At 37.5% G+C, this 18,639-nt stretch overlaps 1 protein-coding gene and 1 long non-coding RNA gene across 9 annotated transcripts in view; both read right to left on the reverse strand.

Moving 5' to 3' along the window:
• LOC103417363 (transcription factor bHLH162-like) overlaps window positions 1-17,343 on the reverse strand; it is a 66,474-nt gene extending 49,131 nt beyond the window's left edge. The window contains exons 1-4 of one of the 8 annotated variants that reach the window (XR_003770871.2): window positions 16,938-17,343; window positions 16,467-16,814; window positions 16,116-16,355; window positions 14,714-15,591 (exon numbers count right to left, since the gene is read on the reverse strand). Coding sequence is in view for 5 of the 8 variants with exons in the window: in XM_008355556.4 (XP_008353778.3) it covers window positions 16,245-16,355; window positions 16,467-16,814; window positions 16,938-17,069 (591 nt within the window). In the remaining 3 variants the exon portion in view is untranslated. Of the gene's footprint in view, window positions 1-14,713; window positions 15,592-15,874; window positions 16,356-16,466; window positions 16,815-16,937 lie in introns of those variants that run through there. The other 7 variants (XR_011578396.1, XR_011578395.1, XM_008355556.4 and 4 more) reach the window with 7 other exon arrangements.
• On the reverse strand, window positions 2,577-4,170 carry LOC139193875 (uncharacterized). Its single transcript, XR_011578398.1, has 2 exons — window positions 3,820-4,170; window positions 2,577-2,894 (listed from the first exon to the last, which is right to left on the reverse strand). It is a non-coding gene; the product is annotated as an uncharacterized lncRNA (long non-coding RNA).
• Window positions 17,344-18,639: the final 1,296 nt, after the last annotated feature.

The following is an 18,639-nucleotide window of genomic DNA, read 5'->3' on the forward strand; positions in this document are numbered from 1 at the left end:
AGTTTTAGCCTTAACAAAGGCCATCCACCATTGCCGAGCTCTTTCAACACACACATCTGGGGTACTACTTCCCTATTCCACAACTTCCCATTTCTAGCCCCCCATAATGCCCAACACGTCATGAGGAATAAGTTAAAGCTGGACTTGGGAAGAAGTCCTGCAGTTTCAGTAATCCAATCAAGGAAAGATGGGCGTTAGACATTCCTCATAATTACTCCCAAATCAGACATCATCCATGCACACTTTGTATATGGGCAATTCTTCATCAAATGAATAGTGATCTCACCATAAGAATTGCAAAGAGTGCATTCCAACTCAGTGATGATATGGCGTTTATTCAGGTTTGCACGAGTTGGGCACCACTCATTTCCAAGTCTCCGTACACAAATTTTGACCTTAGGTGGAACGTTTACATTCCATAGCTTAGACCACAATGTGCTAGCGGGCAAAGGTTAGGCTGAGGACGGTGCACCGTTATTTGTAGGTTGGAGCCAAGACCTCACAATGTGATATGCACTCCTAACTATAAATTTTTCACCTTTGTCGTAGTGGCATACTAGGGAATCCGGTGGGGATCGTCAGCTTAATGGGATTGAGCGAATAATATCTACTTCCTTCATTGAGAAGAGATGCTTAAGCAACCCAATGTTCCATCGTTTTGTAGATTGGTCAATAAGCTCGTCGATTGTTTTCAGGGAGCAGCCCTCTGGTTCGATTGAGAAAGGCCGAAAGGATGACAGGGTGGGTAGCCATGGGTCCTCCCATATGTGGACGGTAGAGCCACTCCCCACTTGCCAGCGTAACCCGAGGGTGATAATCTTTTGCGCCACACATATACTCTTCCAACAGTAAGAAGCATTGTGCATTACCGTTGCCTTCATGAATGATCCTTGTGGAAAGTAGTTTGCTTTTAGTATCTATGCTACTAACGAGTAGGGTTCTTTAATGATCCTTCATCCCTGTTTGGCTAACATCCCCAAATTGAAGGCAAAAAAGTTTTGAAACCCAAGTCCCCCCTCACTTTTTGGGATGCAAAGACGTTACCAAGAGCACCAATGCATTTTCCTTTCACCTTCATCACCATCCAAGCAAAAAGATGCGATCAGTTTGTTCAAATCCTCGCAAAAATGTTTTGGTGGGAGAAAAAAACTCATCGTATAGGTTGGGATTGCTTATGTGACTGCCTTGACTAGCACTTCTTTCCCTGTCGCACTAAGTAGCTTACCCTTCCACCTCTGCAGCCTTTTCCACAATCGGTCCTTTATGTAACTAAAGCACATTGACTTGTTTCTACCAACAATGTCACGCCCCGATCCAGACCTACGTCCAGGATCGACACGTGACATCACCAAGTAACCATATACTCAACAAATCCCGCCTTCAGGATATGAACGAAGCATAACTCAAGAATCGAATCGCATAATAATTTTTCGTATACTTTATGGTTGCATCTAACCTTCTCGTTAGACTGCCTACGTACCATACACAGAGATCAAAACATTTGTAGTTCATCATGGACTATAATTGACATATATCACAGTCCGTTTAAGCCGAAAGGCATAACATTTCTCAATCAATCAATAGAACTTGCCAAGCATGAAATTACTAGACTCAGGGTTACATAACAAACACACCAGAAAATCATGATTTCGCTTCCATCTTCTATATAAGTCATTATGTCGCATCATGATACCGCAATTCACAACATATATCATATCAAAGAACCGACAGAGTTCAATACAATTCTCTAGCCACATTAATTAACTAATTTGACCAAAATAATAACAACTATAACCATATCTTCTAAATTCATACCTTATGAAATCATAATCGAATCATAGAAAATCCTGAATGAGTCATCCAAACGTCCAACAGCTTTTCTAATTCAATTCACAAGATTATCAAAACCATTGCTCACAAATATACTAAAACAAAACTAAGGCTAGAGTGACACAGTTAAGCCAAGCCTACATCTCTGAAGTTGATATCAAATCTAAGAAACCAACAAGTCAAGTGATGCGACTTTGGACCACTCAACGGAATCCAAACCAGGATAAGATTCCGGACCATCACTCAACGAAATCCAAACAAGGATAAGATTCCGAACCATCACTCAACAGAATCCAAACAAAGATACGATTCCAGACTATCACTTAACGGAATCACGGAGTAGAAGGGATTTCGGACCATCACTCAACGGAATCCAAACAATGATACGATTCCGGACCATCACTCAATAGAATCACTTGCACTATCAACTACTCATGACCATTAGCATACATATCATGCAAGCATATAAATTCTATGGAAAACTTCTAATAGGATTTTAGGATCACATGGTCATAACCTTTATCATTCATATTATCAAGAAAATAACTAAACACACACACACACACACACACACACACACACACATATATATATATATATATATATATATATCACAATATGACTTCGCATACACGTAAACCGACGTATATATTATCCGGATAACTCACTAACCAATATAGGCCTACTAAGCCCTACATAGTCTCTAGTAATACTGAATTTAATATTTAAAATCAATTCGTAGCATATTGACCAAAAGTAAGCAATAATTAGATTAATACATATAAGGTTTCCCAGAACCCCCTACCTTGAATTCGATTAATTTTGTTTCTTTGAAGAACCTAATCGGAACATAAAATTACAATCAAAAGTATAAATACCAGTAACACACCTTAATAACCAAACTAAGTGTTTAAACACAAAATTAATATTATCTAAAGAAAGTACACTGATTCTGGAATCTACCACTCAAATAATATCACTCAAATAGTAGTAAAGAAGATTAGAAAGGAATCTGGAAAAGAAGATTGGTATGGCAAAAACAGTACTCTGCTTCTCCACAAAATCTGCAGAAAACAGCATCATTGGACCAAGTTTAGACTCTCTTTGGAACATTCAAAACTAAACCAAATCATGTAATATTATATGGGTTTTGAAGCTTGTGATTTGTACTTTAAAAGCATATAAAGTTTGTAGAAAACGGAACTCTAAATTGGAAGTTATGCCAACAGAAAAATAGAGTCTTGAAACTAGAAACCCAGTTTTCTGCTGCTGTTTGGCAGCTTGTGACCCAAGTTTAAATAAGGTTTTGATCAACCAAAACTCAACGGAACTGAATGAAAACAATAGGGTTACGATCATGAACATATGCACTTTCGATACACTAAATTTTTTTCTTCAAATGAGCACATAAAGACCTAAAAATTAAGAGTCAAAGAAGGCTGCTCGAAACTTGAGTTTTCTTTGTGAAGAAATCAATTTTCTGCAACTTACGTAACAGCCCATCTCCAATTCATATAACAAATCCCAAAATTATTCCAGGTAGTCCATAAGTCATGTATATAACATCCAAAACTAACATGGCTCAAAATTAACAAGAAATTGACCTTCTGAACCAAACCCTTAATCAAGAAATTTGATCTACACACCCAATCCGAATTACCCAACTCTAATTCATATTCAGACTGGTTCATTGAATGGTAGAAAACCCTAAACAAAACCAAGAACTCCAAATATATCATGGCAGTTTCAATTCAAATATATATGTAGCAAGCGTCGACAACACCGACTAAAACCAGAAAAGAAATTGAAGTAAAAGAACCTCATACTCATTCATTGAATCTGATCAACAACACCACACACACACAAAGAACAACAGATATTGTAGGACATGTGGAATTAACCCATGGATTTCAAAATTATAAAAATTAATCAACAAAACCAGAAAATATCAAACACATTTTAAAGCCTTCCGTCTGTTATACTACTCACCATTTATATGTATAATCTCTTGGTAGTCTTGCTAATCTGAAGGGCATCATAATGACTGGACCAACATGAAGTCCATCGAATCTTGCTGCAATTGTGTCCTCCATCTCTCCTTCTTTGTTTATTTCTTCAGTCACCAAATGCTTAGCAAACAGAATTTTACGAATTCCTTCGTCGTCTCCTTCCTCCTTCGTTTTGGAGCTGCAAAAAAGAGAAAACAGAGGGAAAGAAGAAGATTCCACCAACCCTTCCCCTCTCTCTGTCCCTCTCCTTCTCTCTCTTTTCTGATTTCCCCCTTGCCTTTCACTCTCCTCTTTTTTTCGTTGGGCCTCCCCCCCACAAAGTGGGAGTTATATGAAATTTATAATCTAAAGCTTAGTAAAACGACTTCAAATGTCCATAACTATACCGTCATAATCCGGACTCGTAAACGATTTTTGCCTATGTGCTTGTGGTTTCGAGATCTATTCGAAAACGTTACTTGTGATAGGTCAACAAATTTTAAAGATTCAATATGAAACTTTAACCGATAACTATTCAATTTAATTTCTAAATTAACGGAATTAGAATTAACTAATGAAAATAGCGAAAACGTGTAATACGAATTTAAATAACGAGATACGTAATTAATAATGAAATTCTAGGGACGAAATTTCACAAAGGTAGGCATGCCCAGATACTTGTCATGCTTATCTACTCGTTGTACCCCTAACATCGTTGCAAGTTTCACCTACAATGGTCTTTTAACATTTCTACTAAAGCAAACCTCGCTTAATAAAAGGTTAATTCTCTGCCCAGATGCACTATAATAAATTTGGAGGGCCTCCATAATCTGTCTACACTCAGCAACATAGGCTCAGCAATATAACAAGTTGTCATCGGCAAACATTAAATGATTCACCGACGGCGCTTCGGGCATATAGAAATACCTGGAATCAGTCCCCTGCACTCCCGTTGTGCAAGCAAAACTGATAATCCATCAGCGCATATTATGAACAGATATGGGGATTGAGGGTCTCCCTGGCGCAATCCTCGTCAAGGAAGAATATACCCCCGAGGATACCCATTGAGTATAACAGAGTAAGATATTGTAGACACACAGAGCATAACAATGTTAATTTACCCTTGATAAAAAAAATTAAAAAAATAAAAAAATAAATAAAAACCTACACCATAAAATAGTGTATTGTGTTGGTAAAAAAATCTGATAAGTAGTGAAGTCCGTAAGGGTGACAACAATAAAATATATGATATCATATAGTAAATTAATCTCAATTTTTTAAACACACATCATCATTTCATAAAAATTATATATATAAAACTAGCTGCACTAATACACGACACGCACACGCACACGCACACGCACTCTCTCAAAAACCGATTGACCCCGCAGGTTTACAATCGTTTCGTTTGTATCCATATTGGAATTAATAAGACTCGAGCAATCCGTAGTTCGACCCAAGACTTACAACACATGAGTTTCTGAACCCACGTCGTTAGTTCCGAATCTCCCTACTAACTAGAGACGTCAAGTGTACCATTATACGATCACGTCGTCAATGTATAATGGGAAATGCCTCACGCTACCCAACTCCTTGGTTTTTGTTCCACTCGATCAACAGACGTAGAGTTGTGCATAAATTGTGTAAAATGCCTCTATGATTTGAGTCCTCATCAATTGGATTTACCCTCATCAAGTTCTAGTCCAATGATCCGTCAATTGACCTACAAGTTCATGGCAAGATAAGATGAGTTCTACGGAGGTGTGAATTCAATCATAGTGGCAATCAAGATTTAGGGTTGGACTAATTTAGAGTTTTTGTTATGGTGTTGGCTTTTTGTTATGCTTAAATTTAGCAATTTAGGCTATTTTTATGCGATTGTTCTCCACGTTAGCTTTTACTTTTGGGTATTTTTATTTTTATTGTTAATATCTTGATATCTTGTCGACATCTTTGATGTACAATTAAAATTTATCAAAATAAACTCATTAAATTAGGGATGTTAACTTACCATAAGTAGGAATAGGAATATGAGAGAATAGTGATATGAATGATTGAGTACGGGATAAAGAACACCCCCTGATAATCCCATACCTTGAATTTTCAATTACCAGAAGGTGTGGGATGGAAAAGAATAGGAATGCTACCGATTCCTTACAAATCATTCTAAACATGCTGTTACAAAAGAATAGCACCTATGTCACCGATCACCAAAATTTACTAATACATAACTCATAATCTTGAAAAGTTATTCACATAGTTGCATAATTAGTAAATGAACGAAAGATAGGTTAGTTTCTAACTCTTTATTTGATAAGCATAACAAAACTATTATGGAGATGCTGAAAAAAGCTAACGATCACAACACGCATATACACATATTTTTGAAGGTAACCAAAAATGTGTGTGTGTGTTGTGATCTTTACAAATAGCATTTTTAGTTACCTTCAAAAATCAAACCTAGGACGTTATGTTAACTCAAAGCCTAAAAAAAATGCTCTAGAACTAGTAGGACAATATTGCTGACTTGGGTCATGGCTTGTCTCTTTGTCTTCATGGTTTTCAGATACTCTCTGGATCACTTCCACCTAATCCTTATGACTTACAAATTCGGATTCTTGAAATTTGATCAAACGATTAAAGTTATTATAACTTTTAATAGGATTTCCTGTTTGTATCCGTTAGATCAAATTTCAAGAATCTAAATTTACGAAACATAAGGCTTAGATGGAAGGGATCCAGAGAGAAGATCCCTTTCCTTGTTTCTCCTCCTACCACTGCTACTAATTTTTTTAGTTTCAAATATATTATTGGCCGGGCCCATTCTAGGGCTCTTCCGGCCTAGCTTTTTCTTGTTTTGTTTGCCTTCCTCTGTACCAAAAAAACTAAAAATAATATGTTCTTAGTCAAGCAAAACCCCTAGATCTAAAAAATTCATAGCCAGGCGGACTTTTGCTCTAGCTTGGGGATGGTGGTAGCCTCTCTGCTCCTCCTTTCCCTCACCTTTCTCTTTCCTGTTCTTATGAATTGATGCAGATTTGTTTTTCGTTTTAGTATTTTAATCAATAAGTGCCTTTTTAGTGAGGTTATTTTGAGTCACTCCTAGTGAGTATTTTAGTTTTAAGTTGGTGTATTATCGGGTCTTCTTGGGTTTACGAGGCTCTTTTTATTAGCTTTGCTAATGGTGTTGAGCATAAAATTCATGTTGGTATGGACGTTGGTTTGTTGTCAATTCCTTTTCTAAGTCGACGCTACTCGTTGTAAAAAAATGTCTTCTTACTCATTATATTGCAGTTTTTGCTTTTCAGATGCCAATTTGTTAAATGTTTGAACTTTGATCAAGAATGAAGTTCCTTTAGCTTTGGAGTGCCATCTCATTATTTTGATATGGGTGTGGAAGATTTAAAAAAATTAAATTTGTCCATTTGCTTAGTACCCGTCTTGTCTTCCTCTCTAATTCACAGTATGGTGACAATTAGTTTAACCAAGTTAGGCCTTTTATGTTTTATTGTATGATGAAACGAAGTTCTATCTTTTGAAATTTCCCATCTGGTCAATTTGGGTTCGTTACTGATTCCACACTCAATCAAACAAATACCAAGAAAAAATATTCATATTCTATAAGGATTGCAAAATGTGCATGCGCATATTAAAAAGGTGCATCAATATTTAAGGGTGACCGTTGAAATAGTTGATTCCTTTGACAAGAACAAGGTGTGGGTGGGGTTGTATTAGAAAAAGAAAAAGAAAAAGAAAAAGGCAGGCATGAATTGGGTGGTGTTGTCTTTGATGTAAGATCCTAATCGGGTAAATAGTTATAATAAAGTAGTTGAAAGATAGTTTTTGCGAGAAAAAAAAAATCAAATTTAAACATATGTTGTAAAATCTATTAGAATTCATACAAAATTTTAAAATGTTGTTTTCTCTTTATTATTAGCATGCATGTGCGAGTCGAAAATTACATTTCTTTCCTTTCTTCTGTTCATCGCTCTTTTCTCCATCCCTCCCTGCAGCTATTTTCCATCGGTAGGTAGTACAAGGCCATAAAGGAAAATCCTAAATTAGCAAAGCTTAGAGTTATTTCTATGCATAAATCTCAACTGTAAGCCATGGGTCTCGCCAATTAATCTTGCTGCCTAGAAGTCTTTTGTCCAATTTTTCTAAATTTTAAGTCATTTCTTATGTTCTATCCGCAAGAAGAAAAAAATCTTGCTGCCAATACTTTAGACAAGGCTTTAAATTTGAACATTTTTACCATACAAACTATCTTTCGACTAATCAATCACCACATGGACTATATATCCATTAGGCATTGGTATAAATAACAAAATAATAAAAAAAACGTTAAGCTAGTTCAAGAAATGTCTACATGTGGCAGTTGTAAAAAATTGACCAATGTCAAGATTTAAGTGGTTGGTTACGCTGCTAACGTGGTAAACATGATACACACAATAATTGGTTGTTGTTAAGTAGTATACCGGATGACAATTTAGCTATAAAAGATAACAAATGTCGAGATTTAAATGGTTAAATATACTGCTACGTGGTGTATACGTTACACCCAACTTCTTGTGGAAATGGTTCAGCTGAGATCCAGCAGAAAGAACATTTCTCTGTAAATTATCAATACATATTCAATGACCTTTTAGTTTATAAAAGACATGCACTACTAGCACTAGCAGGCGACAAAATTCAACTATAAGATATCATACAAAACAGTTGATGCGTTTATTTAATTCAAATTAGGCGTCGCAGCTTTTGTTTTATTAGGTAAATTCCTTTTTATTTTATATTTTGTTGTCGAATATTTAGGTAAAACCTATTTCCTACATTGGAAGTTGGAACTCCACGTGCATAAAGAACTGTAGACTTAATATAAAATACAACGAGGGCCGATCTAGAGTCTTCTGTTTTTGAGTGGACAGTGCAAATTGACACATGCTATGGATCACGACTAGAGTTATGTTATCTCCATTATTTTGTAATTAAAATTAAAGAAAAATTAATAAAAATAATTTTAAAATTTTGAGTTTTAACGATAAGGACAAAATGAATAGTACTAGAATTGATTTTTTAATGTAAAACTATGATTTTTCGTTAAGATAAACAGTACTGTAAATTTTTCGTTAAAATCCTCTAAAATTGAAGGAACTAAATTAAGAAGCAAATTGACACATGGTGCTGATGGATCACGACTAGAGTTATGCTACGTCTATTACTCTATAACTAGAAATCGAGCAATTAAATTAAGAAGGAGATCAATGACTCATAGTATAATTCAAGTAGAGATTATTTACTAAATTATTTGGATCAAAGTAAATATGATAAATTATACAAGGAGTTGTTTTGTTGACCTGTGATCTAAACCAAATGAATTCGAACTATAAAGCCAACATGACAAGTGTGACTGACGATTTTATTAGAAAAGTATCAGCGCAATTATAAATAAATAAATAAAAAATACTTAATATAAGTTATAGTTTTGGGATGTGCTATCCACACACTCATTTTTACTTCTTACACACCCCTTGTTAATTTATGTCATTTAATCTTCTTCAATTCATTTAATCCGATGTCCGAAAATTATGTTATTTGATATTCTTCAATTCATCTAATCCGATGTCCGAAAATTAAAAAGTTGTGTGAGAAGTAAAAATGGATGTGTGGATATTACACCCCATAGTTTTTTTATTGACATATGAGAAGATAATTTACATTAAATTTATTTAAACTACGGAAATGAGATTCAAACATAAAACCTTAACTGCATGCATGGGCGAATACTCTTAACCAACTGAACTATAAACCAATATAAATTATATTTAATTTCACCACTTTTTTAAGATTTCTTGTAAATATCATTCCTAACCAAAAAAAGTAAACCTAAGTTATAAGATAAGAAAACTCCAAATATTAGTGGAAGACAAGGAATAAATAAATATATCCACTAAATATAATTATCCACTAAAGACAAGATGAGTTGAACTGCTCCATCAATTAGGAGCCTTTTATTCACATCCCATCGTCCACCTTTGCTCCTATTCTGCGTTGGAGGAGGAGACCAAAAAAAGTAAAAAACAAAAGGGCAAGGCGTTGGAGGAGGAGACCAAAAAAAGTAAAAAACAAAAGGGCAAGAAAGAAATGGGATGGAAAATGGGGAGAGCATCTGCACATCTTTTCTTCGTCTTTTCCTTTTTCAATTTCAGATGTAGACAAAAGAATGGTTTTTTTTTTTTGGGGGGGGGAATCAATCACCACCCTTCATCCTGGACCGTAACCTAACATTGTGGGAATATAGGGGATCTAGTCTTTGAAAAACGGCTGACCACAAAACTAGTCCATATTGTAACACAACACATGTAATGGCCAAGCTCGTTTAACAAAAAGGTGGCTAGAACATTTGAGAGAGAGAGAGAGGGGTAAAGCTTCAGTCCTACTCTTAGAGAGAGATATAGAGGTTGTACTTTATGAAGAGATGAATATGATGAATAGCAGCAGGAACAAACTCAGTTACATGTCATCAGTTGTGGTTCTTGTGTTATGCTTGAACTTGAAAGCCGCCCATGTGTCGACGGCGTCTGGCAACATCATCTCCCAAGGCCAATCTATTTCCGGCAACCAAACAATCAGCTCATCACCACGCGGCATATTCGAGCTTGGTTTCTTCACTCCAGGTAACTCCCACAACCACTACATAGGCATCTGGTACAAAAAACTACAAAAAACCGTTGTTTGGGTGGCCAACAGGAACCACCCTGTTTCCGATCCATTTTCTTCCTCCCTTCAACTCTTCCCTAACGGAACCTTAATACTGCTCGACCAATCCAAATCTTCCATTTGGTCAACAACTCGTGATCTCTCAGTTGCTTCTAATTCTACCAGTGAAGTAGCAGCAGTGCTTCTTGACAATGGCAACTTTGTCATAACAAATGCTTTGAATTCGTCTGCTGTCATATGGCAGAGTTTCGATCACCCGACCGACACTTGGTTGCCGGGCGGGAAGCTTGGATACAACAAGCTGACCAATGAGAAACTAACCCTCACTCCCTGGAGAGGCTCACAAAACCCAGCACCTGGGATTTTCTCTCTAGAGATCGAACGAAACGGAACAAGTTTTCTATTGATGTATAATGGGACTAAAATGTATTGGACCAGCGGGCCTTGGACAGGCAAGATTTTTAAGTATGTTCCGGAAATTCAGTTGAATTATTTGGTCACGAATATCAGCTATAAGTCCGATGAATTTGGGAGTTATGTTTCTTATGATGCTGTTTTCCCCGACATCTTTGTCCGGTACATGCTTGATATCTCCGGGCAGTTCAGGGCCTACAAGTGGGGGAAGGACTATAATCAGTGGACTTCATTTTGGTTGCGACCCTCCGAACATTGCGAGGTATATGGATTCTGCGGTGCTTCTAGTATTTGCAACCAGCAACAAGTGCCTCTTTGTGTATGCTTGGAAGGGTTTGAACCGCGAGCTCCAAAAGACTGGGACTTGGAGGATCACACGGAAGGGTGCGTGAGGAAAACCCCTTTAGAATGCAGTACAGGCAGTGGAGGAAATGACACATTTGTGGTGATACCCGATTTGCGCTTCCCAGAGAATCCCGAGACTTTAGCAGGTAAGAACATCGATGAGTGTAGATCGGCGTGCTTGAGTGATTGCTCGTGTACAGCGTTTGCTTATGACAGTGGGTGTTTAGTTTGGAAAGGGGATTTGTTCAATGTAAAACAACTTAAATCTGATGAGACAGTCGGCAAAGAGTTGTATCTTCGGGTTGCAGCATCAGAGGAACCAAAGGTGAAGAGAGAGAATAAAACCTTTTGGATTGTCATTGGAGTACTTGGAGGTTTGTGTGGTGTTTTACTGGTTATTGTGGTAATTGCCAAGAATGAATGTTCCGGTTCTGGGGAAAGGTCTGAGGCAGATGAAGGCTCTTTGACAATGTTCAAGTACCGGGTTCTAAGAAACGCAACCAAGAACTTTACTGAAAAACTTGGGGAAGGAGGCTTTGGTTCTGTTTTCAGAGGGACACTGAAGAGTTATACCGCCATCGCAGTGAAGAGGCTTAACTGTCCAAAGCAAGCAGATAAGCAATTTCTTACAGAAGTGAGGACTCTTGGAAAGGTCCAGCACATTAATCTTGTTCGTCTCCGCGGATTTTGTGCAGAAACTTCAAAAAGATTCTTGGTTTATGATTACATGCCAAATGGTTCTCTAGAATCTCTTTTGTTCCAGAAGAGTCCGATTGTCTTGAATTGGAAAACTAGATATCACATTGCAGTTGGGACTGCAAGAGGACTTGCATATCTTCATCATAGTTGCAGAGAATGCATCATACACTGTGACATCAAACCTGAAAATATTCTGTTGGATGCAGAATATGCCCCCAAAATAGCTGATTTTGGTCTTGCAAAGCTCGTGAGCAGAGACTTCAGCCGGGTAATTACAACCATGCAAGGGACAAGAGGGTATATTGCTCCGGAATGGATATCAGGAGAAGCTATCACAGCAAAAGCCGATGTCTTTAGCTACGGAATGTTGTGTTTTGAGATCATATCAGGAAGGAGAAACAGAGATCTTTTGGATGATGGGTTGCAAAACTACTTCCCCACTCGTGTTGCAAATGTATTAACGAAAGGAGAAGATGTCGATACCTTGTTGGATTGCAGGTTAGAAGGTAATGCAAACAAAGAAGAAGTGATGAGAGCATGCAAAGTAGCTTGTTGGTGCATTCAAGATGACGAGAACGATAGGCCGACAATGGGGCAAGTTGTTCAACTTCTGGAAGGAGTCATAGATCTCGGCATACCTCCTATCCCACAGTTCCTCGACCGGTTTTCAAAGAGTCTAGTTGAGTCCATACATTACCATAACATTTCTTCCAGTACTGCTTCGGATTCAAGGCGTGGCTACTCGAGTAGTATTACTATATCTGGAGCTTAAACTTAAAAGCTACTAATTTCCAACCTTCAAATTTCCATTTTCTTTATTTTTGTTAACTTGCAGGAGGTTGTGAGTCCCCTCATCCTCCCAAGTAGTTTTGCTTTACAATGTAAAAATTGTTGAAATAGTTATCCAAACTTCAGTCTTTCGTACTTCTCTTTATTTTCACCAATTAAATTAGAATATCGCTTGAATAAAGGAATAAACAATTAAAATCTTATTTGGCCCAAAATCTTATTTGGAATTACCGCAAATAGCATTTTCACAGAAAGAAAATAGTGTGCTATGTAAAAAGGATATTCGATAGAAAACGTGGACTGGAAAGGACAGTGTACCAAACATGTTTTGGAAATTCTACTGTTTTGACAAATCCCAGGGAATGTTGAGTTATATATGTAACGTCAACAACCACGGAATCCTCCGCAATGATGACCGCACGTTTAAAATGTCGTGGACTGCAACTCAACTTTCAAAGTTCAACGTCCTATTTTCTTACTTTTCAGCCGTCTGGTTAAAATTACACAGCTGAAATGTTAAAATTAAGGTACGGTACAAGCGGGTTGAAAGTGATGTGTTATTATACATGAAATGGCTTGAACAACATGAATGATGATATCTCAATCGAATATCAAATTTTATATTGAGGTATTGGTGCTAAATATAGACATCATATCAACAATATCGATAACATATCAATCTCTACCGAATATTAATGACACTAACAACTACATTAGTGAATATCGTTGCTTCCGCCGACATTATTGACACTTCCGACATGTTCTTCATTTCACCCTTGGTTTATTTGTTTTTCGTTTTGGGTTGGGGATCACATATGGGTGGCAACCCGGTTGTACGATTTTTTTTTCTTTGGTGAATATCAGTTTACTACCCTCATGTTTCATGATTTTCAACCTTTAGTACATCAAACTTGTTTTATCCCACAGTCATACCTAATATGTTAATTTTGAGACAGTCTCATGCATCCGTTAGTCAAACTATTAAGTCTGCCATTAATTGACGATGTAACGCTTATGTGGATAATGATTGAGGGCCATGTGGCAACTCGTCTTCTCCCTCCCTCATCCCCCCGCACCCTCTCCCTCCCTTCTCTCTTCTGCAACCCGCACCCCTTCCCTCCCTTCTCTCTTCTACAACCTGCACCACCTTGCCTTCTCTCCTCCTTCCTCCCTTATCCCTCCATTATCTCCTTTGCACCAACCCACCAAACCCTAGTTTTATAAAATTTCATCAAATCTGTCGGCTGATTAACAAAATACAGGCATCTATCAATTAGCAAGCAGAATAATCCCAAAACTTTCCTCGACTAATCAGTGATTCTTTACGGTACACAGCTTCTATTTTTCATGTTGTTCCATTGCTGCATAACAAGCTTTTGGTTGTAGTTGTTGGGTTCTGAAAGGTTGCAACGCGTACACAAGTTTCGTGAACTTGGATCAGGGTTTGCCCGTTGATCGATGGCCTGAACCGGGAATGGGGTTACAATGGGCATCGCCAAGGGTGCCCGAGTGTGGGACGCAGGCGGATTGTGAGGGGAAGTCCACTTATAGGTTTGACCCGGCTGTCGGGGTGCTAGTAATTGACGAGCAGGTAGACATTGAAGACGAAGACGATGATGCAGAGAACAATGGTGACGATGACGAGCGCAAGGTTGAAATCAACCCTCGCGGCGGCGGCGTTTTAGCTGCTCTCGAATCGAATCGGAGAGATGGAGATGGGGAATCAGAAATTAGGGTTAGGGATGTGAAATTTCGAGTTCAAGTGATCGCAGATCTCTATCGTTGGTCCGAAAAGGAGTAGAGCCATTAAGTATGACTTAAGTATGACTCTGGATAAAAAAACTTGTTAGTACTAAATATTGAAAACCACGAAACATGAAAGTAGTAAACTGATATTTACCCTTTTTTTTTTTTTTTGGTCAAAGGAAACATCACCATTCCAACGAAGCACAAATACATAATGTCTAGATACACCAAGTCAGAACAAGAGTAGGATCAGAGACCTTAAAACCATACAAACCATACAAACCAAAACACCATACAAACCAAAAAACCTAAGTAATTTACACCCCTGTCATCACCATAACATCTCAGATTCTCTATCATCTTGCAGCCTAAATTCCGATCAAACAAATTCTCAGGAAGGAGAAAACACACAGCTACATCACCCTTGAACCAACACCAGACGATCCGCCACCACATCACAAGAGAAACTAACAGGGAAGCAGATAGGAAAACCAGAGGCATCCGTTCCAACAAAGGCACACAAGTAGAAGGTGGTGGTGTAAACACCAGAGTCAGAGCTCTACACACCTTCCGGCAAATTTGGAGGATGAGAAAAAGAAAGAAAAGAGAACATAGTGGAAAGAAACAGGAGAAGTGGGAAGAAATTAGCTCTCTGAAACATGGATGAAAGGAAAGGAGGACAAGAAATTTGAAGATCGAAGTTCAGAATTGCAAAGTAGAACACCAATAGATTGGATGGAGAATCAAAATATAGCAGGGGGAAATATAAACAAAATAGAAGGGAAACGAACTGGAGGTTGTCGTCGACCCCGGCCATGCCTAGGGCCGACGGCTGAACGAAAATCGGATCGGGAAAGCTCACACACCAACAATGCGAAAAGTTCTCATAGAGAGAAAACTCTCACCGGAACGGGTGATAAGTTTGTCTTGTTGTAGGATTACATGACTGGTAATTAGGTATGTTGCCTTCAGATCAAACAACCCGGCACAAACTCCCCCTCGTGAAACGTAGTTGGACCAACTTCATCGACCCAAGTTGTTAATCTCGAGTTCATGGCTACACCTGTTAACCGCAATAATAAGTTGGTTGCGAACATGGTCAAATTGTGATATAATTGTTAGGAAATTCTATTTATACTCAAAATTTATAGCTGAACTTTGATAAATCAATGGTAAAGGTACCAAGTAACATTAATAACGAACTGTTAATTTATTTTATACATTTGAAAAATTAAACGATTTCCGTTTTGTATGATTTTTTGTAAGAATTATCTTCAAATGAATATTAAGACTTTTTTTTTTGAGCAAAAATAAAGATCAAGACATTAAATGGTTCCAATTATAAATTACGGTAATGACACATTATTTATAAGTGGAGAAATGAACTCATCCTCAAAAGAGCAGAGAATACAAGTATTATTCAACGAGAAAATTATTCTTTCTTTTTATTCATTATCTTCTAGTGATAATTAATCATTTGTTAGATAGTACGTGACAATTAACAAATATTAGATAAGAGGCTTTTAGTGATAAGACTAAAACTAATTGTTTTATCCGCTGTTTTAAACAGTCCGTTTAAATACATACAGGATATCTCCATCACCAACACCATGCCATCTGAGGCTGCAATTGTCACGCATGATCCTCTGCTTGTGTATAAACAAATAATCATCCGTTGGGAGAATTTTCCTGCTCAAAAGTAGTTGCCTCAACTCATTAACCGTGATCCTCTTGCTGTGATTCTTGGTCGCTGGTGGATCCATTGACAAATCTGTTAAGTTTTTCAGTTATTCTTGCAGCCCCAAACTCAGATATAGATTTGCCTATCTACATGAAAGAAAGACAATTCATAGTCCAAATTAATATCCCAAAGTACTGATTGATATCAAATATTTTCTTGAGAAACAAACAGAGAAAAATTTAGCTAGTTTTACGTACTTCTGCACGGACTATGTGAAATGTTGAGTCTCCCAAAGTTGAAAAGTTAGCATGCACAACGTTGGCATGTTCTTCGTCAAGCAGGCGAATGATGTCGTAGAACATGAACTGATGATTTTCTAAGCCACTTATCAGTACTACCTCTAGTGTGGAGTCTATCTCATGGATTTTGATGTGGGGTGCCTTTGCGCTCCTTGTGCTCTCAACATTTACGCATGCTGTAGCATATGATCTTTTTCTAGTGCGCATTAAGCTCTCCTTCTTCTCCTTTAGCTTCTGCAGGTTCGACTCTTGGCTTTTTATGTAGTTTATGGCTTCATCTATTTGATCTGTCTGACTTAGTGGCTCCTGCATTCACAACAAACACCCACGTTCCGTATTAGCTATGAATTTCAATGTCTCACATCCACAGTCCGACAAAGATATCTGGTGTAACAAGAGAGTATTTCTGGCATTGACAGAGAGAGAGACCTTAAAAGTTTGTTTAGGGAGGAGGGAGTAGAGGTTGGAGTAAAGAAGTTTCATACGATTTCTCCTGTTCTTCTCAACAACCCTCCTTTCAACTTTGGTTGAAGAAGATTCATTTGCATGATTACGATCCATTCTCTGGCAAGTTGGCCACAAATAAGTACAAATACCATATATATATATATATATATAGACACACACACACACAGAGATATATAATATAAGTCTGTCTGGTGAGAAAAGTGCAGAAGGAAGATGAAGTCTTTACTGTCTAGTGACTAGCAAGGAAATCAAAGAGTAGAGTCAACGCGTACTACTGCTACTCTACTCGTCATCCAAGTTACATCAACCATATTTATAAGTCAGAAAGAAAGCCGCTAAGATGGAATTTTGCATCCAATTTAAGCACGTGGATTTATTATATTAGCATGCGTTTAATTGTTTCTGCGCCCTACTGAGCATTCACACTACCAGAAAATATCTTGAAGTGGCAGTGTGATTTCTGTTACGCGGGTTTATGGATATTCTCCACGTTTTTTATTCGTTTATAGTTAAACTTGTCCTATTTCATAAGTTTCCACGTGATTTTTTGTTTTTCTCATCGAGGATTGTATTGATATTTTTGTCCTGTTTTTCATCAAGTAGAAATGGTTGCCCAAAAACAAAACGAGAGGAACGTTTACTTTATGTTTTATTCACGAAGAACAATTCTAAAAAGGGCTATGAAATTGCATTAATATCTAAGAATTACATTAAACATAATTATTCATCAACCACAGCACGTGTTGCAGACCGATCAAGCAAGACAATAAGTTGGAAATATCCAAAGCTAACAAAGGAAGATAGAGATGTAAAAAATATCTTTTCTTATTTCATTTTCTTACTGAAAATTACATTTACATCAGTATATATAGATACAATTCTATTGACATAAATGACCCTAGCATTCACATCTAATTACACATTTACCCTTGTCTAACTAACTCCAACTACACAACTACTATTAGACTCTTTACACCCCCTCAAGCTGAGACTTGGGGCAGGAAAAGTACCAAGAGGAAGCTTGGACTGAAGAAAACAAAATCTGTGTTTGGATAGAGACTTGGTGTGTATATTAGCTAATTGATCTTGACTGCAGACATAGAGAACTTTAACAAGATGCGCCAAGACTAATTCCCGAATGTAATGATAGTCAACCTCAACATGCTTGGTTCGAGCATGAAAAAAAGGATTGGATGCAAGAGAGATTGCTGAAATGTTATCACACCAAATGATTGGAACTTTAGACAAAGGAAAACGGATATCAGAAAATACTTTGCAAATCCAAGTGATTTCTGCAGCTATGTGAGCTAAAGATCGATATTCATCTTCAGTTGAGGATCGAGCTACAGTTGGTTGCTTTTTGGCATTCCAACTAATCAAGTTCTTGCCTAGAAAAACACAAAAACCACCGGTAGACCTTCGATCATAGGTACAACGGGCCCAATCGGCATCAGAATAGGCAGTGAGATCAAGAGAACCCTTTTTAAACCATAGACCTTGTGTAAGTGTGCCTTTGAGAAACCTGAGGATCCATTTGGCAGCTTGCAGATGTTGGTCCCGTGGTGCATGCATAAATTGACACACTTGATTGACGGCAAATGAGAGATCAAGTCGTGTCCAAGTGATATATTGCAAGGCACCCATAATAGATTGATATTCAGTG

Source organism: Malus domestica, chromosome 17 (genome assembly GCF_042453785.1).
Source record: "Malus domestica chromosome 17, GDT2T_hap1".
NCBI classification, from domain to species: domain Eukaryota; kingdom Viridiplantae; phylum Streptophyta; class Magnoliopsida; order Rosales; family Rosaceae; genus Malus; species Malus domestica.